This window comes from Anarrhichthys ocellatus, unplaced genomic scaffold (genome assembly GCF_004355925.1).
Source record: "Anarrhichthys ocellatus isolate YVR2014 unplaced genomic scaffold, GSC_Weel_1.0 scaffold1, whole genome shotgun sequence".
Lineage (NCBI taxonomy): Eukaryota > Metazoa > Chordata > Actinopteri > Perciformes > Anarhichadidae > Anarrhichthys > Anarrhichthys ocellatus.
Window position 1 is genome coordinate 18,239,010 of NW_022280031.1, and position 22,281 is coordinate 18,261,290.

Sequence of the window (22,281 nt, forward strand, 5' to 3'; positions counted from 1 at the left end):
GTGTGTGTGTGTGTGTGTGTGTGTGTGTGTGTGTGTGTGTGTGTGTGAGAGAGAGAGAGTCTTGAATCTAGGCCACATCTTCAGATCTCAACACTAAAAACAGCATCACATCAGTGTTGGGATATTTGGAGTCCAAAAGCAGTTCATCAGCCAATAGGCAGCAGTGATGACGGATTCATCCAACCTCTTCCTGTGACATCATCGCGTCAGTCAAACATCAACAGTCAAACATCAACAGTCAAACATCAACAGTCAAACATCAACAGTCAAACATCAAGGCGAACGAGGATCAGCAGCATTCAGAGAACAAGGTTCACTGAAACATGTGAATTAAGTGACCATGTCAAACAAATCTAGTCGGACAAATTGGTGAATCTGATTATTTTGCCTTTATTACAATTGTTCTGATATGAAAATGTGTTTTAAATGGTAATCTTTATTTACTGATAAAAAAGACTTTCATATATTTTTTTATGAATCTCTTGTTTATTAATGATTTATTATATTTCTTGTATTTATGTTCAAATAATTCAGCTTTAAAAAACGATAACATTTAATTATGGTATTACAAAAATAAATAAAATTAAAGCCGAGGTAAAAACGGTGTGGATTGCCCTACAGCACAAAATGACAATGTATTGTATGATAAAAACCTAACTACTAGTTTCAAGTCTAAATAACACTGGTCTGAATAGCCAACGCTTCATGTCTTAAAGCTGCATTCTCTCTAGTGTCCACCAGGGGGCGACTCCTCTGGTTGTATAGAAGTCTATGAGAAAATGACTCTACTTCTCTCTTGATTTATTACCTCAGTAAACATTGTAAACATGAGTTTATGGTCTCAATCTCTAGTTTCAAGTCTTCTTCAATACAGCATGATGTTCATTTAGTACATTATGGTCCATTTAATAGACCATAAATAGACCATAAATATAATAGACCATAAATATATATATATAATAGACCATAAAGCAGGGGATGCTTTAGGGCGGGGCTACACGGTGATTGACAGGTCACTTCCACGGCTTTTTCCAGTCTGGGAGTTGTCTGTGTTCCTTAAAAATGTCGTATTCAACGCTCAGTTGTATTTAGCTCAACCCCATCGTATCACTTCTGGTTACAAAATCACAGGATGTCAACGGCCAGAAACAGACGGCTAAAATGCCGAACTCGAGGCTTCAACACCTCGTCCACAAACCAACGGGTGCACGGTGTCTACGTCCCCTTACAGTCTTAGTTCCAGTTTCCAGGGATTAATTATCCCAGCTGGTGGGACGTTTCTGTTCACCTAACTGTACAATCTGCTGTCCTCCATTTCAGACCCATTTGATATTCACATTAGATATATTTTGATATAATATAATTAATAACATTGTACATTGAAAAGTACTAAATATGAATGTTGGAATTCTGATTGAACCCAGTCCTCTTCCTGTACAGGCTGCCATTTATTATTGTACTCTGTAAATTAAATGATGCTCATTTTAAATAACTGCTCCAGTAGATTCACAGGGAGTCATTGCGCTGTTGGTTAAAGGGTTAAAAAGGTCTTCAGTGAACCATTAAGAGGAGAAGTCAGAGAGAGAGGAGAGAGAGGGTGATAGTGGAGGGATAATAGACGAGAAACCAGGAGAGCAAAAAGGAAGTGGGAGCATCTGAGGAGTGTGTGTGTGTGTGTGTGTGTGTGTGTGTGTGTGTGTGTGTGTGTGTGTGTGTGTAGGTGGATATGGAGGTGAGGGAATCCCAGAGCTGCTTGGCTCTCTTCATTTCTAAATTGAAGAGAGTAGGAGAAAGAGAGAGAAAGCATGCGATTCTTCACTCTGTTCTTCGTTCTTGCACCCTCCAGTGGTCGTATAAGAATAAAGACAGACTGAACAAATCTTCCAAACTCAACAAAAAGCATTCTTTGCTATTCCTTTCAAAAAGACAATGTCTTCTACTGCCAGAGTGACGATGGGGGATTATTATGAGTGTAAATATGTCAAGGTTTGGTTTTCATACGGAAATAGTTTCATTTCAGACTTATGTGACTCCCAGTGACAGTCTCTAAGAATAAGAGAAGACAGCGCAGCAGCAAGCATTAACATACGCCAACAAAAAGCCCCCTGCCATTAGAATACGCTGAAAGATACTGTATGAATGGCACACATATGGGGGCTTTAAATTCCCAATGAAATAGTCAAAGATGAAGCCGAGCAACTTCAGCTTCCTGTTTTCATTTAAATGTTGTGATTTCTGTTTTATTTGCTTCTATAGTGATGGATTGACTGTCTTCACATCGTAAAACGATGACAGCACCAACGGCGGGATTAAATGGCGCGGGCAGATTGAACCTCAGCAAACAGAGAAAGACAAACACTGTGGAAAACCCATACATGAGTAACACTGGTACGTAAACATCGAGACAACGGGACCGGAACACAGATGTTAGTGAGCTGAGGTGGATGTATGAACACAAAGAGGACGAAGCTGTGCTGATAGAGAGATAGATGGAAAACATCTTCTTTCTCAAGACAGTACATTCATTTCTCTCTCTTATCTCCTCTCCTCTTCTTTTCTGTGCTCTTGTTGAACCTTCCCATCATCTCCTTATCTCCCCCCTCCCCCCTCCATCTCCCTCCCCCGTTGCATATCCGTCTGTCCTTCTTCCTTCCTTTCCCTACATTTCCCCTCTTCTCTAAGCGTCCCTTTTGCCATTTCAAACATCTGATGCAACCCAAAAGCAACAGCACCCACTGCTGCTTCAATCCCACAATGCAACGACCAACCACCACGCTTCCCTGGGCCTTCTTTTTTAATAAGTGCACAGAGAAAGAGACGGCAGCTGCTGTGTGTTGTTCCCACAATAACACAAGCGTGATTTCTGCTTCAACTTGTCATGCTGAGCCTCAAACGGTTCCCCTCAGAGCGGAGCTGTGCGTAAGCAGCGCGTGGGTCGAGGGACTGCAGGAATCCTCATTGTACGGCCTACATCATCGTCCCATAGGTGACATTTGGCATAAGAGCAAAGAAATAACAACACTAAAACGCACAAGACAAAATGATATGAGGTGATGATATCCATAAGGAAAAGCAGCCGATAGAAAGAGACGATCTGAAATCTTCAAATACAACAAAGTGGTAAAGATAGAAGTCTCTTTGCAGACTATTTGGAAACCAAAGCATCGAACTAACGGGGACCACAGTGCAGCGGGGATTGACCAAAACAAACTGGGATGAAATTAGTATGAAATGATAAATAAAATAAGATCTTTGACATTTTTTAAAGAAGCTTGATGTGATTTTGAATATGGTTGTGACACAAATCAGCTGAACTGCTGCGATGGTGACTTTATGTGGATCTCCAGTCATCATGAACTTATATGAGCATAGAATCTGACAGCTAGGACAGATGGAAATTAGATTCTGAACAACATAATTGAAGCTGTAATTATTCGGCGGGAGGAGACATTATCGTCTCTTGACCTTCAGCATTTTTGTTGTCCTTTAGCCACAAAGTTGGCGGTTTGATACCCGGCTCATAATGTTGAAGTGTCCTTGAGCGAGACACTGGACACCAAGTTGCTCCCCGGAGGCTTCACATAAAGTTTACCAAAAAAAAAAGGACACATGAAGGGTCGTGTTTGAGCATAAACCTCCTTCTGTTCTTTCTCCACCTTTTTGTGTATTATTTAGTCTGTTTCTGCTCATTATTAATTCATGCTGCAGCATTTATTCATATTGTCTCATTTTGATCACTGACAGTCAGTCACTTTACCAGATCCTTCCAGTGAAATAGCTCTGCAGACTCATATACAGAATGCAAAACTTTGCATTTTATTTCCTCCTTATCTCGACACATATCTCCCAAACTGTATGTTTGACACACTAAACATTGATAAGGACTCAAAAAACAACTTTCCAAAAGGAGCTTCAAAAAGAAAAAAGATAAATGAATTCGGTATTTAGATGAGCTTAGTAGTCAAAGGTGACCTGACCAGTTGGAAACTATTATCATTACAGGTGTTAACAAAAACCTTTTTACATATTTCGTCTTTTATACATCCGTAGCGCATACGTTACATTACAAGCATACTCATTTTAAGCTAAACCATTTATTCTAACCCTCAGTGGTTCTGTTGCCTGAACCTCACTGCGACCACTTCACAACGTTAACCACGCGCACACCTTGAGCGTCTACTACTCAAAAGGCTAAGCGGGAAAATATGACAAGTAGGGATGAGATCCCATGGATCAATGAATGCAGTGTTGCCAAATCAGATCGACAGTTTTCAGACCAATCACAATTTAAAACCAGCCTAATGCATCACCTTGCCACAAACCTTTGTAAACGCTTAGAACACTCACCATCAGCATATAAAGCGTCATATCTACATCATATAGTCAAAGATAAAATGTTGGATAAATAGGCCAACGCAACCCACAAAGAGTGCGATCAGACAACCAAATACACAAATACACAAATCTCAATGATGACGTCAAGGTAACAGTTGAACAAAACTCTTCAAAAATAAATGAGTCAATAATATGAGTGGACACAACAAATATCATATTGTTATAATGTTAACATAGTAGTTTCAAAACCCCTCCAAATATTCGCAAAAGCATTCAGAATTCTGTCAACCAGCCGAATGTTCTTCTTCCCAATCCAACTTAATTACAATCCGTCCATTTGGGCTGAAAAAGCAGCTCAATCCGGCAACACTGACTGCAGATTGTTATCTTGTTCAGTGTGGCTTTGTAGCACAAAGGCAGTAAAACTGCCTGTGCCAAAGCACACTGTATATTATCCATCGGGCTTAATAATAATAATCAGGTTTATCCAAAAGTTTGGCGCGCCTCTCCTCACACAGCGTTGCCAACAGCAGCGTGAAAAATACATCAAAACGTGTGGAATAGTGTGCATATTATTTTTCGGAGATTCGCCTAGCGGTTTTCCCGAAAATTCCCGAAAATCCCCAAAAACTGAGCAAAATTTCTCCATTGACTTGAATGGGGTTTCGGCGTGAAGAGAGCAAAAAAACCACTAAAGTTTGGGCCCATATTGACTAGCCGTACATTAACGTAGAAACATGATTCAAAGTTTAAAACGTACACAAAACGCTGCACTTTATTGAGCCAAAGGGACATGTTGATAGCTAGCACAGTTTTCATGAAGTCACAGATTAAGTTTCAGGAAAATTTTGGGTCTGTTTCAGATTTTATAATGGGTGTGTATTGCGCGGCTCGTTAAGAGCTAGAGTGAGAGCATAACTGTCAGAGTGGAGCGGAGCATGAAAATATTCTGTGATTTTTCCAAACAAATTGCTCCAGCTCCCACAATGTTTACTCTTTATACACCATTTTTGGCCAAAAAGCTTGGAAATGTTGTGCTGTCGCACACAGATGTCTGTGGAATCCAACGGACTTACACATTTGGCTCAAAGAGCCGCAGAGCGACATGAACGCCAACCAACTGCTCCATTAGACTCCATGTTAAATCTGACCACTCATTTCTCAAAGAAAGCAGACGGTACCAGTTTTGCATATTGCGCTGGAGCTCACATTTTTAACACCACAAACATAAAAAACACATCTCCACGTTTGCCAGAGTCTTATCTCTCTTACGGTATCCATATTTTATTGATTAGTCTCATGGTTTTGGTATAGAGGGCATATGTTTGACAGGTAGTTTTGTTGGAAATCACTGTTCACTCTCTCTTAATTAGCCTCTAACACACAGGTGCTCCAATCACCAACATGCACCCAAGCACACAGGTGTTTATATGAGCTCATTAGTGATGTTGATAAACACACAGAGGCACTGAGACACACACACACACACACACTCCTCTCCCTCTATCTCTCTGTCTGTCTGTCTCTCTCTGTGTGTGTGTGTGTGTGTCTCTCTCTCATACAGTCATCCAGGTCTTGGAGACTTTTAGAGGACTCCCCCCCCATTTTAAAATAAAAGCCTATAACTGTCTATCTGCCTGTCTCACTCTCCCACTCACTCAGTCCATCTAACTGTCTGCCTGTCTCACTCAGCCTCTCTCTCCTCTCTGTCTATCTTTCTGTCTGTCTCTCTCTCCCTCTCTGTGTCTCTCTCTATCATAGTCATTCAGGTCTTAGATATTTTTAGAGGACTTTTCCCCTCTCACCCCCCGCTCCCCCCATTTCAAATTAAAAGCCCCACAGAATGAATTCTAACTGGAATGCTTGTGAATGCTCTCATTTTAGTGTCAAACATTATGATTCTGTCTCCTCTCCCCCTCTCTCACCCACCCAGTCCCACCCTTTCAAAATAAAAGCCCCACAAATACAAGATTCAATCCAAGAGTATGAATCTAAAATGCAGAAAAGAGAGTAGCGCTATCTCAATTGAACCTGAATGACACTACCGGTAACATTGGCGTGTGTATATGTTGCGATTTCTTCGGGCAGTAGAAGCCACACTGTCAAAATTTCTTTCGGAATTTTCTAGTTCTTAAGTAACGCCATTCCATTCCTCCGAGGATAAACTCATGAATATCCTTCCCTTATGCTCTGCTTACCAACTTTCCCTAAAGTTGAAATAATGTTGCCAATCCCACCCAAAAAAACCCCTTAACATGTATGAATCCAACCTAAAAAACTACAATGATTCAACAATAAAGTATGAATTTCCGATACATATTAGGAAGTCGAGTGAGCAACTTTTCTTGCCAATGACAGCACAAGCAGATGTAAAGGCGCTAACAGAACTCAAGATGTTCCTCGTGCTCCAAATAGCATCAAGGAGAAGGAGACAGAGAGAGAGCGAGAGAGAGAGAGAGAGAGAGAGAGAGAGAGAGAGAGAGAGAGAGAGAGAGAGAGAGAGAGAGGAGGAGATGTTTCTATTATTTCATTTTCCTCTCCCCGCCGATGGTAGAGAACTCTTCTGGCGCCCCGGGTAGATCAAGGCTGGAACAGAAAGATGTTCCTGAAATCGAGGGCTTCCCGTCTCCTCTGCCGTCCTGCTGCTCTCTGTCTCTGTATTCATACGCTCTCTGTTTCAACATGACGCCATGTAAGGCTCCCTGTGTGTGAGTGCAGGCGGAGTCTCTGCACAAAAACACTTTGCATCAATATCTATGTGTGGTTTTTTTCACGCTTCACTAGATGGGTCTGTATGGGTTTCTGCTGTCAGACCTGTGTGTATGTGTGTGTGTGTGTGTGTGTGTGTGTGTGTGTGTGTGTGTACATTAGTGTCCTTGTCTGTAAGAGGGAGATAAAGAATGAACAGCGGGGTTAAGCAGGACAGACTGTGATTGTGTCGACATAGGCACTTCTCTTTACCATGCTCTTTTGTCCTCTAAGTCTCTGTCTCGTGCTCTTCCTCGGTCTCTCAGGGTGTAAAATATTCTCCAGTGTTCTCTTCATCACAGCATTGTGGCTACCTGATGGTGCTTGTTCAGCCTGACATAAAAAAAAAACACGTATAAAGTTCCAACATACAACATCCAAATGATGAATAAAGAGATATGTGATACGATATTAGTCTCTGAACCGGTATGTCAATGTCTAAATCCCTCAATTGTCTGGTTAAGCTATGTGGTTCTGGATCGGAACAGAGCAAGTCAGAGGGGTCAGGCCTGTCCAAGGGCAATCATAGGCTACGTAATAGGTACTGAAACACATATATTAACCAAAATAGGCCCTTAAAACTATTGCCTGAATGCACCACAGTTAATTCATACAGCTTTATGTGATGTTACAGGTACCAACAAGACGAACGTTAACACTGTTGCATAGCGCGGATTAAAGGCCGCATATTCACTCACATACAGCTGACAGACGCAACAGCAACATTAATCAACCACATGGAAAGAGGTACAAGGTACAGACATGACTGGCGTAGATAGTAAAAACTGTATTTATTTAAAATCTATAAAGTCAAATTCAAGGATTTCTGTTTGTGTTTTCAACAGCTGCTGTCAGGAGCAACAGCTACGCATTCGACATTTGCGAAATGCCCTGGAACTCCAAACATGGTACTTATCGGGTAGCCTAAGCAAGAATCAATAAACAAGAGTTGTTCTTATTTCTATTGGTCATATTCAAGCTTCATTGACTGATCAATTAATGATCCAGCAAAAAATGGAAACCTGTTTTGGTGGGCCTGGTGCCAAGTGGGTGGAGCCAGGCCCACTCTGAACTTAACTGAAACTTCTTGACATGAAAGATTATTGTTTTAAATGTAAAAAAGACTTATCTTAATCTTGACTTTCAGAAAGGAGCACATCATTTAACTGAAAACAGAGAATACTCGGTGCTAAACAGCTGGTGAATGGACTGCATTTGAAAAGCCATTGTCAGTAGCATTAAGAGCCCAGTGGTCCAGACTGGAAGCTGGTCCAACTTGGTCTGATAAGCCGTTTCAACCAAATCATAACTTTTAACCGTATTAGCATTAATGGTATTATCTTATTGGTTTGGAAAAGCATTGACAAAACAACCCACTATGTCATTTAAATATTGTTAAGAAAGGTAATTTGCTCTGTCATACCTCTAAAGAGAATATTGTTGCAGAGCCAGAACACTTCCAGTTCTTCCAGGTCTAATCTAAAACAGCACCTCCCCTCTCAGTCGCTATCGCTAGACATGCGTGGCACGACTCCATCGGGAGGAGGTGAAATTAATCGACCTCTGCAATCAAATGCTTCAGACGAGAAGCAAATTGCCAATTCTGCTGATAGATCAAATGAGAGAGGTCAGACTCTATTAAGGAAAGCAGATGGCAGAACTTCAATCTACCAAACTGGGCACAACAAATAATGCGCTCTCTGGTGAAATGTGCTTTTAAAAAGGCGCCTAAAAGGAGCCATTAAAGCACTCGGATTGAATCACAGCCATCAGATAGAGCCTCTAAATGTTTTCGGTGATATGATGGTTTCCAGGTATTGATCAAACATGGTCTGGTTGTTAATTCGCAGGCCCGCAGGAGTCACTGGGTAGTGTTGCGTGGCTTGGTTATCTTGATTCGATCATGGGTGTCTGCCAGCCAATCGACCTCTCGACCCAGACGTTTCAGAGTGGAAGCAAATTGCCAATTTTGTTGTCAGAGCCTGCTGAGTTGGCTGGACTTGTTATGAGCCGATAGCTGCTCTTTCTCCTCCCCCACGAGAAGCCGGCAACCACCGCTCAACCTCCACATTGTGTATCAGCTTCATCAAGTACCCATTCAGACAAGTGGTCATTCCACCAGACAGCTTGAGGCTCGAAATAGTTTATAAGGGTTTAATCAAAGGAGAAATGTAAATGAGTTATCTGCCTCTGCTGATGTTGATTAATCATACTCAGGCTGTTCTCAAACAGCACTCAGAGCTATACCTAGGAAAATGAATGCGCTGTAATTTGTAGATATCCCACAATATCAGTTTGTATGTAATTCACGTAATCATGAACCAGTAAGTATAAAGATCGCAAAATCCACACAGGGCGGGTGGGATCAGAGGCGGATGGGTCCAACAAAAAACCTTGCACCGCTGTTCGTGCCACACGTGTAACAAGAAGAATGTTTTCAATTTATTTATCACGTAACTTCTGTGGGTGTTTGTGTTTAAAACAAAAACACGGGTCCAACAAACACTGATCTTTCAGCCATCTTTTCCCCCGTGTGAAACAAGAAGTCAAGGTTCATGTTTCTGTCAGGTAACTTGTGCACTCCCAAAGGTATTTTAACCCAAACCACCATCTTTTCCTAAACCTAACCAAGTAGTTTTGTAGCTTAAACCTAACTTAGTTCTTTACTGTGGAGAGAGAAGTTTATTTTGAAAAGACGTAATGCTTGTAACTAGGTGGAAATGGACACGTATTGCTGGACTTTCGTAGGAAAAATTAGGAGTAACGGACATCGTACAAACTGCCGTTGGAGGATATGTGATTCAGAGAATGTCGCGGATCGTGTGCCCGTTCGGAGCGGGCCGATTGGTCGGCTCCTGGAAGTGCTTGCAGCCTTGTCAAGTTCAGTCAGGAACACTCTCATCATAGATTGTTTAACCATTTATTGCAACAAATGGAAATACAGTTAAACTTGCCGCTGATGGCTGCACTCTTTAAATGCTCCCTGGATTAGCCAGCAGCTACCAAGCCAAAACGGGGAGCACCGAGCATCAACCCCCCCGGGTAAACAGGAATGAGCCTGTAGTAAAAGAAATGTGAAGTTTGAATACATTTCAAGGATTTGCTATGCAAGATGAAGTCTGAACTAGAAAGGGTGGAGGCTGGGGTGAAGGAGGCAAAGCTCTGCCAGCAGTACGGTCTGTAACAGCATAGATGTAGAATGAATCAGTGAGGAGGGAGTCATATTCAAATGAACCTCCTTGAAGTGAGAGTGGGCTGTGATTGGTGCGTGGCCGATTGGAAGCGATGATTCGTCTGGCTGTCAGCTGGTTGCAGCTGGGGGCGGATGACTTCCGTGTCCTGCATGAACTAACGCAATGCTTCATGTAAGTGTTCAGCAAGGGCGACAGTGGCTAAGTGGAGAGCAGGGCCGTCCTTCAATCAGAGGATCGGCGGTTTGAGCCCCGGCTGCGGTAGTCGCATGTCGATGTGTCCTTGAGCAAGACACTTAACCCCAAATTGCTCCCGTAGCTGTGCCTACGGTGTGATGGAATCTGAATTGTAAGTTGCTTTGGATAAAAGTGTCTGCTTGACATTATTCATTATCATTGAATGTAATCATTCAATGATTACATTTTTAATAATTATTTGGCTACAGAAACCCAGTTAAGAGTCTTCTCCCAGCAACCCCCATCTTTGTTGCACATTTCCATTCACGCTGCTACATCCAAGCAATCCAGACTTTGTAGATGTAGAGGTGTTGGCAACCTGCTTTCCCGGTGAGATTAGAAATGTGTGACACAAACACATCAGTCTGTAACTCAGGCTAAGCCTGATGGACTCTCTGACGGATGGACTCACGACGGATTCACTCTCTGCTGCAATTTACCTCCTCTGGTGTTCAGAGTCGATCCATTCTTCAGCCTCAATACCGAGGAGGTATTTCATCTCACGGTGTCTCAAAGTTGTCCTTTCAGAAGCTTCCTGTAGTGATGCCTGCTGTATAGCATTTGTCTGCTTAACCTTGTCCTTTGTGGTTGATTTAGATTTGGTACACTGAACACTGTTCTCCAGATCATACAGAACTCTTTCAGATACCTTCTGGAATGAGCACCCTTCATCAATTTAAAAGGAAATCCAGCTTTGCAGAGGAATATAACTCACAACCTTCTGTGGGGCTAATCTTCAGTGTACCAAGGGTTGCTGCGTGGTCAAGAGTTTGGTGAGTACTGTAACAGTTGAGTCATGCTGAGCCAGACAACTAATATGACACAAGCTGAAGCAAAGCACTTTATTAATCTCTAGACGAGGCGGGAAGCTTCAACGGACTGCCTTTAGAGAAAATGTCACACAACAGCAAGACGGTTAAATTTCAGACATTTTTCAGATTCTGACTTGAGTGAATCGAATGCAAAACCGAAGCCAGCTTCAGGTCCTGCATTCCTGCTCCGTAATGAGACGCAGTGCACAACGCACAGAAAAGAAGTAAAGAAGAAAGGTAGATGGCACTTTGTGAGATCTATTACGCTGAGTGGAGGAGATGGTAACGTGTGAACCAGCGGGGAGAGGGAGATGTGAGGTTCGTCTTCCTCAGATGGGTTTTCAACCTGCGGCAGGAAATGGGGAGTTATACGCTGCAGTTCACGGGTATCAGGAGGGCGGAGAACTGGAACTGGAACGAGACAAACTTCTCAAATGGAGAGGTGAAACCACGGCAGCTGGATACTCGCGATGTCACATGATCACACAAGAGTCGCCCATAAATCCATCTTGTCAGGGTTCAAGCAATGAGAGAGCACGGACCAATCAGCATCCTGTGAGGAACTACTGAAAGCTAGGGGCGTGGCTTAGAGGTGACTGTTCTAAACAACACAGATGCTGCAATAGTCATCAGTTGTATCAGAGCTGGACGGTACAAAGAACGACACTGACTTTGGTGCGAGACCGGAGTTGGAGTAGAGACATGACGTGTACGACCGGATTGTTTAAGAAGTCGCCAGTTTAGAAGCTAACTTTATAACCAATTTGAAGCTAAATCATCGTCAGATGATAAACCGGTGGGTTCCCAGATTTATGACTCTGACCGTAGAATCCTGTGTTCATATTTTATCAGTAACTTGTTAGCATCAGATAGCCGGTATAATTGCTAGCGTGGTCGGACTAAACGGATGTCAGTTAAACTGCTATGGAGCTGTGCCACTACAGTTTCTATTAGCAACAGAATATTCACTAACTGCTGAATAAATTCTTCAATAATTTGACACATGAACAATAAAACAGGGGAAAAAACCATTGCAAGCTTTGTTTTCAAATAGTTTTCCACAAAACAAGTGCTTCAATCAGTCGTGACTCGCAATCAACGCATTTGCTTCACAACAAATCAAACGAAGATAAAACGAAGCGGCAGATAAATGACGTGCAAAGCTGCAGACAGAAAGCAGGTTAGAAGGTTCTGGTGCTGGAGGAAGAGACAAGAAGGAATGAAACATCCACCCACACATGACTGTAGTATCTTCCAGAGAGAGGGGGGGCAAAGTAGCCTACATGAGGGAGAGAGGATGACAGAGAGCAAAGGGAGAAGCAGAGAGACTGGAGTGAGATAGAAAAGAGGACCGGGGGTGGAGAGATGAGAGAGCAAAAGAAAAGGGGGATTTAACACCTAAATTTAGCTGCTAAATGTGTATCATGAGCGCACACACACACACACACACACACACACACACACACACACACACACACACAGCAGCCATAACATCTGATAATCAGGGTTGAATACCAGCAGGTACCTTAAAATCATCTTTTTTAAAAACCACTGAGACATTCACCGCCACATCCACAAGACGCATTGTTCATAACTCGTGTCAGTGTTGCTGAACATCTACTGTAGAAACATGGCGCCGATGTTACAGAACACACTCAAAGTGTGCCGTTGGATTGAGAGACAATCAAAAAATGTCAAATGACAAACACTGGACTAAGAGAAGTGTCTTAAAGCTGCATTCTCTCTACTGTCCACCAGGGGGCGACTCCTCTGGTTGTATAGAAGTCTATGAGAAAATGACTCTACTTCTCTCTTGATTTATTACCTCAGTAAACATTGTAAACATGAGTTTATGGTCTCAATCTCTAGTTTCAAGTCTTCTTCAATACAGCATGATGTTCATTTAGTACATTATGGTCCATTTAGAGTCAAACAGACCATAAAGCAGGGGATGCTTTAGGGCGGGGATACCTTTTGATTGACAGGTTGCTTTTGTTTGCTTTTTTGTTTTATTATCATTAACCTCAGTTTGAAAATGTGACCGTGATCCGTGACAAAATAAGTTTCCCTCGAAACAAAGTAGTTTATAACCAACATAAGCATAACCAACATGAGTTTATAACCAACATGAGATGTTCCAACACATTACCAGGAGACCGAACTAATTCTATAGAATTCATGAGTTAGTGTCAAAGAAAAATTTGACATTGAAACAAAAACCAACACACAGAAGGTTTGTCTATTTTTAACCAGTGTCATTACACTCTGTAAACTCTCTTACTGTGATTATTATTGAAAAGATGAACATGATAACACTACCATCAGTGTTGTTACAGATGTAGCCAATAAGATAAGTAAGAAGATATGATGAGCGTTGTTGATCCCTGAGGCAAAACTAGGTCACTCCAGCTGCTAAAGGAATATAGCCCCTAAAAATAAATTCACTAAAATATGTTTCGGACTAAATATGCAGCATCTTGTTATCAGCATGTCTCCTGTTGGGTACATTGTTTTAAGAAGTACTTGATAGTGACGGGAGAAGTCCACAGTTTAAAGGTATTGTTCAGGGGATACACAGAGTTTAAGCAGCATGTGCACCGATGAAAGAGAGGGAGATTGCTAGAGAGCAGATCCAAACACAAAATATGTAAAATGATATAAATGTATTTTAAATTGATCTATTACAGTTCCTGGAAGCCAGCCATTTACAATATGTTGGTGCAGTACAGGATGAACATGAATACGTTCACATCAGCCTGGTCTCACGCACAGTGACTCGTGGTTAACGGTGTGAAATCAAGTTTTGGCAACAGAACAGCTCGGTTAAGGTTAGAAAAAACATCACGGTGTGTGTACAACTGTAACAATATAACCAGCGTGGATAAATAAAAGAAACGCACTTTGAGGACTTTTTCACATAACGTTACGTAAAAAACACAACATTGTGTCACAAGCGTGAAGACAACGTTGACTTGGTTTCATACGGGACGCGAACAGCAGGCTCCTCGGTGAAAATCCACATAACTCTCGATAACGTCGCTCGTCGTGTTGCGTCACCTGATCAGACCGAATGCAAAAATGACGACATTCAACGCATCCATGATTTGCAGAAACATGTAACACTTTTTCCTGCCGACTCGGCTGAAAGGATTCCCGGCCATAGTAGAAGAAAAATCAAAACATAAGCAACTTCTTAACAACGATAACATGTTGATACCCTGATCATTAACGTCACAAAAATCACATGTGATCAAGGGTCAAAGATTCTTCAACTGCTGTTGGTGTTGTTCTCTTTTCATTGGTTAGACACACTGGCAACTAATTGATCGGAGGGCATTAGTGCGTCAATATCTTGATTAGATTCTGCCGTCTTAATGTTCAATAAAGCGTGGATGGTAGATGGATCACTGAGGATGTTTCTTCTGAAGTTTCCTCCTGTTTTGAAACACTCCATCACTGCATTATTTTCTATCATGACTTTCTCCTTTTTTTTGTTTACGTGTCAACTGCACCACGTCAGTTTTTTTGTGCATCATGTTTTATTTGCACTTCATGGAGTAAAAGAACGCTAGTGCATTATGAAATGTGTCTGAACACGGAGTGGAAATATGAAGGTTGTCATTGCTCTCAGCTGTGGGTTCTTCTTCTTCCAACCACCAATATCAAACGATTCTGAAATGAAAACCTTGATATTCAAGACTACGCGGGGACAGAAATTCAAAAGATCTTTTATCTAACTTCTAACGTTTTCAAACTGGTTTCGACTGGTCATACAAGAGTAAGACGGTGGCAGCTAAATCTTTGAGTGTATTCAGCGTTATTGAGCAACAGTGAATTTCAACCTTTCATTTTTAAGAAACAGAATGTGCTACTTCTTAGTTCAAACGTGATATAGACTCACTATGATGAGCCTGTGTAGATGTGAGCCAAACCCTGGCTTAATATACATCATAACATGCACACCGGCTGTGTAAAAGAAACGCTGTGTAGCATTGTGGGGGCTCTGTTAGCAGAAATGGAATATAATATTAACTTTGTTTTTATTAGTAAATAATCACCTGAAACTAAGAATTGTTGTGTTTTCTAAAGCTTAAAATGCACCATTCAAATCTACATAAGGATTCTTTACGAAGGCCGCCATGTTGCTACAGTAGCCCAGGATAGACTAACATGGAGAGACCACTGAACAGGACCACCGGGCATTGGCCCAGGGTCCTAAAGGGTCAGGGCCCCGCTGGCCTTCACCGACAACATTTACCTCAAGGTGACAATCAGGAGGAGACTCTGAATGACCACAAAGAGAAACAAAGCAACTACAAAGCTACGCAAACTGACCACAAAGAAACAATAAACCGCTAGAAAGAGACAAAAAACTACAAAGAGATGCAACACAGATGCAAAGAGACAAAAGAACACTTCAAAGAGACGCACTATGGAACGAACTATGGAAGTCGGCAAAACAACCACAAAATCTGCAACCACACCACCAAATGGCACCAAACATGCAGCTTTTTGGTTTACCAAAATAAGATGAGATCATCTGCTTGTATTGATATTGAGACGTAAAGTTTGGTAAAAGATTTTCATCAAAACTGATAAGTAGTATGTTGAAAAGAAGCACTTCATGTCGGTCAGAGTCCTTCACACACAGATGTTTACGTTGACCCCGGGCAGCGTGCTGTAGTTGGCTGCATGATGGTATTTACCCATTTGGAACCGGTTTCTAATGTCACATTTCATGACCTGCCTTGTTTGATGCCTTCCGTTTACTGTGATCTGTTTTTGTTTTTGTTCTGGCATATTCAATTACCTCCCCTTTGCTGTGCCTTTGATACTGATGTAGCCATTCAACTGGTTGTGTCTGTTGTTCAGCCCCTTTGTGGGCCTTTCTGAGCTGCTTTCAACAGGCTGATTTTTAATTTTTCCTCCATCTGCCGTGCTTTTGATGTGCATCCACACGTTTCCTGGTAACGGGTCTTTCGACCGCTTCAGCTGTTGTAAACGAGCCAGGGAACTGTGGTCGCAGCGATAGCAAATTCATGCCCAAACCCAACTGACAGGTTCATTCTTTTTTAACAAATGTTAGATGGAAGAAAGAAAATGTACTTCCGGAGGAGAGCTGTTTGCTGCCAATGTGGCTGCAGCAAAACACAACAGCCCAAACCAAACATGTGTCGCCATTTGTCTTGTGGCCGATATTAATTTCACATTGTCAGGGTGATTTGGCTCCAGCTGTTTTTGAGAGATATTTATAAAGGCCAATAGCCTTTAGAATGTTTTTAAAATAACTTTTTTTTTATCCAAATAACCATTACAAATACAGAAAAAAGAGACACATTTTCTCCGCCCCAAACTGATTATATGAAGGGAGCACAAACTGGAAAAGGTTAATTTCAAATGAACAGAAGTTATGTTTCCTGCGTTGGGGGTTATTGATGGTAACGGTAGCATAGCTTTTCCTCAAAAGATGTAGCAAGGTAATGTACGAGGGTGGTGCATTAAATGTTACTTCACCACATTTTATTTCCTCATTAGTCAGTGAAGGTTATTGAACTACACGGCATATATTTAGTGCATTCAGAAAGACCTCCAGACTGTTTTTCTTTTTTTTCGCCATCCCCTTTTGCCGAACAGCAGTTTCTCGGTGGCATCTTCCAAAAAACGTTTCTTTCAAAATGACCCTTTTATGGTCGGCCGTCTCTTTGTTGCCGGCTTGTGTTGTTTTGACTTTGTGAGTCTGTGTGTGAGTCATCATGGAGACCACCGACTGTTACGGCAACTACCACAGAAGAGGTGGGGAGTACTTTGCCAGGTGTTTAAAATATACGTTTGTCCGTCTGTGGACGGATTGTTTTCCCCCTCGACAGCTTCACTACCATGTGAGATGCAGTCACGAAACATAAAAGGTATGTAGATGAGGTGAAAATAAAGACGTGTGGAATTCAAGCACAGCCGCAGAAAGTAGTGGTTTAAAGTTTGGAAAGGTTAATGTTGATGGGCAACTTAAGGCAATAGGAGCGTTCGTATTGCAGTTTTTCCTCTCTGTTGTTTTAGATATGCTGCAGGATACCTGCAGGTTCAAAGAAAAGGTCACCGGGTGCCAGTTAAATGTCTTTTCGGAGCACGTCTGAAATGTAATGCGGGGTTTGTTTATCTGCAGCTCCTCCAGAAAAGGTGAAGCTTTGACTGTTGGTGCAGTGTTTGACTTTCGGCTGATGGTAACTTCCCACCTCGATGGCACATCTAGTTTGCATTATCTGTCAGCTGCTGCAGTAGTTCAGCTGCAGTTTCTAACTGTGGAACTGATGATTTCAGTGCACGAGGCGTAATTAAGAGATGCAGATTTGAGATGGAAATTGTCTCTCACGGAAATAATGCAGAGGCTCAGCAGCTTTGGGGTATATTTAGGATCCAGAACATGCACAAAACCGAAGCTGGTAGGGTTTGACAATATGAGTGGGCTGAAGGGATGTCTTGTACTCTCACAGTCACTCACAAACACACACCCGATCCTATTAAAGTATCACCTGGGTAAACTCTACGACTGGTTCAACAAAGTTTTTTGTTAAACAGTCCTTGTGTTTGTTTCCAACCTAATCCACCCGGTTTATAAGCAGTTCTTTGCTTTTGTCCGTTATTTGCTGGATTTAGTAATATGCAAAATAAAAGGATTGTACACAAGATTTGAGGTGATCCATAAAACTCTTTATGTTTTGTTAAAGATGGAAATACCATTGGACACTACTGTCTTTTTAGAAATGCTGTTTGATTTTAAAAACATGTTTATTGATCATTGTTACACCCAAGACATCCTTTCAAATCAAACTTTATCGTGTAATGGACATCAGTGTTTTCAGAAAAACACTAAATTGTTTTCCACAGATGTAGAATGTGTGACGGTGAAGGGGCTGACTTGTTTGCAGCTAGTTAACATCATGCTCCTGCACTTGATCACACAGTCGTTCATGCTTGTGTCGACATACAGACTGTCTCACTGTGGTTGTTTTCCACAGATTGCGTGTGCTGCTTGCCTTCTACCTGTGCCTCATGCTGGCTGTTTAAAGCCGTTCGCCTGACGTCAATTTGAATTTTTGCCGCAGGGCACATCCACCGTGCTCATTCAGAATCAGCACAAGGTGACAGCTAATAGTGTTACTGACGTTCATTTGAGTCACATTTTGGCAAGAAGAAAACCATGTCTTGAGACGTATTTGATGGTCCAGCCTGGTCTCACGGCAAAGTTAATGTTTTCCAGCAACCCGTAAGGTTCCATTCTATCCATTGTTTCTCTCCACACACATTCCACACGTATACACAGACGTGCTCAGAGACAATAGATAAAGTGTTCCATGGTTCTGTTTTTTTTCCTCTCAGATTACTGCAGGATGTGCCCAGAACCGTCTGTCAGCTACTGCACGCTTGGGTTGGGGCAGGGGCGTTTCTAGGATTCAAAGATAGGGGGGGCTTAGCCCCAAAAGGAGTGGTATGTTTGCGCGCGTAGCAATTTTTTTTGGGGCCCATTTGGGGCCGCAGATATCCATTGTTTCAGACAGTTCATAGATTGGTTCAATCAGAGAGAGTGTGATTTTGCTCTGTAGTTTTGCTTGCATTCAGTATATGATAACACAAGAGACAGAATTTCAGGGTCATAGTGAAATTTAACAGCACAAAAATGAACTTTTCTCAAATAAAGAGAGAAATAATTTTCCTGCTTGTAAAGGAAAGACGGATAAACTAGCTTTCATATCCGCGTCACTCCCAAACCCTAATTCTTAAAGGGACCGCACATAATGGATGGAGAATGGACCTGACAGTGTCAACCTTATATTGTTAAGTATGATGACAGGCTGTTGGGGGCTTCAGCCCCCCTAAAATAGGCCTAATGACGCCCCTGGGTTGGGGAGAAAGAGTGCCATAAGACCTGCAGTTGACAAGGAGCATCGTGCTGCGTGTCTTTGCCTGATAGGACTTGGGATGGTTCACAGATATTTTTATACCACAGATTGTCCAATGACTTCTGCAGATAGTCCAAGTATTAAAAGTTTATCTTTCCGTGCAGTTATATTTGTCAGTGTGGAAATGCCTCTAAAACAACAGCCCACCTTCGAATGCCACAACTATTCACTGAACTAACTTTCAATCCGGCACTATTCTGTTCCAGAAAGTGTTCACCCAAGTCTACCTGTACAAGGTGGGTCTGAGATTGGTTCCGGATGAACTACGGTACAGTTTGTGTGCAGTTGAAACGCAATCTTTACACCTCAGTAATGTCTGAGCAGCGGATAACCTTCAAGGCCAATATGAGGACCCATGACATGCTTTACGAGAGGGGCAATGGAAGAAGAGCTCCCCGCCCTTCACTAAGTACTACTGCCGTAGCTCTCACACTACCCATTAAAACCTCTCTCTCTCAGTGTATTTCAGAATGGTTGCCAATGTCAGCAAAAGAATGCACTTTTTTTGGAGTAAGGACTACATGAGTAGAATGTGGATCAAAGAAAAGTAAATACTCCTTGACAGGGGACCAGTTGTTTCCATAGACATTGTTGCCATAGGTTTTGAGGCCTTGAGTTTGTCATTTTGACCGTCGCCATCTTGGTTTTTGATGCTGTGTTAGTGACCTGTCAATCAACTTAGCCCCGCCCTAAAGCATCCCCTGCTTTATGGTCTGTTTGACTCTAAATGGACCATAATGTACTAAATGAACATCATGCTGTATTGAAGAAGACTTGAAACTAGAGATTGAGACCATAAACTCATGTTTACAATGTTTACTGAGGTAATAAATCAAGAGAGAAGTAGAGTCATTTTCTCATAGACTTCTATACAACCAGAGGAGTCGCCCCCTGGTGGACACTAGAGAGAATGCAGGTTTAAGACATGAAGCATTGGCTTCACTTTTCAGAACTGGAGGTTGTCGCCTGGTGGGAACGAGAGACTTCTGAACTCAGTTTGAAACTTAACTCTACTAAACCCAGACCCGAGTTATAATCAAGCATCAAGATGAGATGCTACATGTTAGTAAAACAATCCATCGGTCCAGGTCTTCTGGATTCATACCAGTCATACTAAACATTTCTGATCTCCCGTTAGTGAGTCACTAGATGAAAGCATCCAGCATATGTCATGTGAGAATAAAAACATCTATTGTGCTGGACCAGAGGAGGGTATTGGGATGCTTGCCTTGATATACTCGTGTTCCCTCTTGTTTTCAAAGCAACCTTTCCCCGCCTGCCGTGCAACGTTTGCTTCTCTGATGGTTGCCTGACGCCGTTTGAAGTCTCGCTGCTGCAGATTCTGCTGAGTGATTAGATTAGATGTTTGAAGAAGGGATATATGGGAGGGGTAGAGGAAAAAAGGCATACCCACACTCCCCCCTCTCACACGTGTGTGTTTACCGCCGTATACGCCCCTTCTCTCCACGTTTCACCTCGCTCCACTGAGCTGTTTGTGTGCGATCAAAGCGAGTTGGATAATAAAAAAAAAAATATGAACTCTCTGTGAAACACTTCCCAAAGTCTTTGAAGAACATGAGGTACCACACAAACTGTAGCATCGACACTAGCCAGCTCAGACCTAATTAGATGGTAGCGCTAACTAATTAAGCCGACTGGACGGCAATGCAGCAAACACAAGCAGACAACAACACAGAGTCCCAGGAAGTGTTCTGTCCCTGCAGGAGAAAATGTCTTCAACATCTATGCAGTGCCTGTTTCAGCCAGCCTCCTATGAGTTACATTTATAAGACTTGTGATATAGCAATTATATTCCAGGCCAACGTTGATTGAAGAAACACGTCTAAAGTTCATATGTGGCGCAGTGTGAAGGTGGTGAATGAGCTTTGTTTTTAAATAGTTCTTAAACATGTACAGTTGTGTATTCAGATTTGAAATCAATTCACAGGGAAGCAGCACTATCACCAGAACAGAGTCCAGTGGAAGCACACATGTTGAAACACTTCAGTCATTGAATATCAAATAGAAAACATTTAAGGCCCATCAAAATAAAGCTTCTCAAAGAGCAAAAGAAGCACGAGAGAATACTTTCTTACAGGCATACGGGCATACAGACACACATATATAATATTGTCTTTATCCTGTAAAGCAAACAAGCAACACATGTCCTGTGTTCACCATATAGAAACACACATTCTCTTATTATCTTTCAGATGATGCACACATGACTTTGAAACACACACATACATGAACTCAACACATCCATCCAGTGCTATGGTGTCATATGGGAACAAACACCCAACTCCACACACACACACACACACACCCACACACCCACACACACACACAGGTGGCGGCGTCGTGACCCCTCACCGCCGATGCAGAGGCTGAAGCGGCAGAGTTCGTCGCACAGGGTGTCCGGGCTCTCCAGCTCTCCCGGTCCTCCCCCCCGTCCTCCTCCCCCTTCTCTCCTCTTCTTCCTCGGCGACATCCTCTTCACCATCTTCATCACCCGCTCCACTTTGTCCATCTTGGACGACGGACAGCTGAGCAAAGTTCAGGTGTTGATGTCTCTTTCTTCTTCCTCACTCTTTGGCTTCCTCTTCTTGTGCAACTCTTTTTTTGGGAATCTTGATAACTTTCGCCACTCTGCACTTACTTGCTACTCGTCTGCCTCTCTTCCCCTCAGCACAGTGGCTTTCACCAAAACCCCTCTTCTTCCTCCACCCCCTTATCTCTTCTTCCTCTCCTCTGGTCTTCTTCTTCTCTCCCTTTGCAATGCAGCACTTAGTTGCTCGGGTTCGGTCCCGCAAACACCTCGTCCATTCTCTTTTTTCCTCACCCTTCCTCGTTCCTCCCTCTTCCTCAGCTCACCGACAATCCGCCGAACGAAGCAACGGGAGAAGTGAGACGCTGAGGGAGAAGAGAGGAGAGGGAGGAAGGAAGAGGCAGCACATCTCTCTCTCTCTCTCTCTCTCTCTCTCTCTCTCTCTCTCTCTCTCT

The 22,281-nt window shown here is 42.4% G+C and overlaps 1 protein-coding gene across 3 annotated transcripts in view; it reads right to left on the reverse strand.

Moving 5' to 3' along the window:
- The window catches only part of LOC116393707 (glutamate receptor-interacting protein 2-like), a 244,088-nt gene that overhangs the window by 125,732 nt on the left and 96,075 nt on the right, over window positions 1-22,281 (reverse strand). For 2 of the 3 annotated variants that reach the window (XM_031866385.1, XM_031866298.1), the window contains exon 1: window positions 21,652-22,211. The exons of the other annotated variant lie outside the window; for it this stretch is intronic. In XM_031866385.1, the coding sequence (XP_031722245.1) occupies window positions 21,652-21,808 (157 nt within the window). In that variant the 5' untranslated portion in view covers window positions 21,809-22,211. Of the gene's footprint in view, window positions 1-21,651; window positions 22,212-22,281 lie in introns of those variants that run through there. 3 annotated transcript variants of the gene reach the window in all.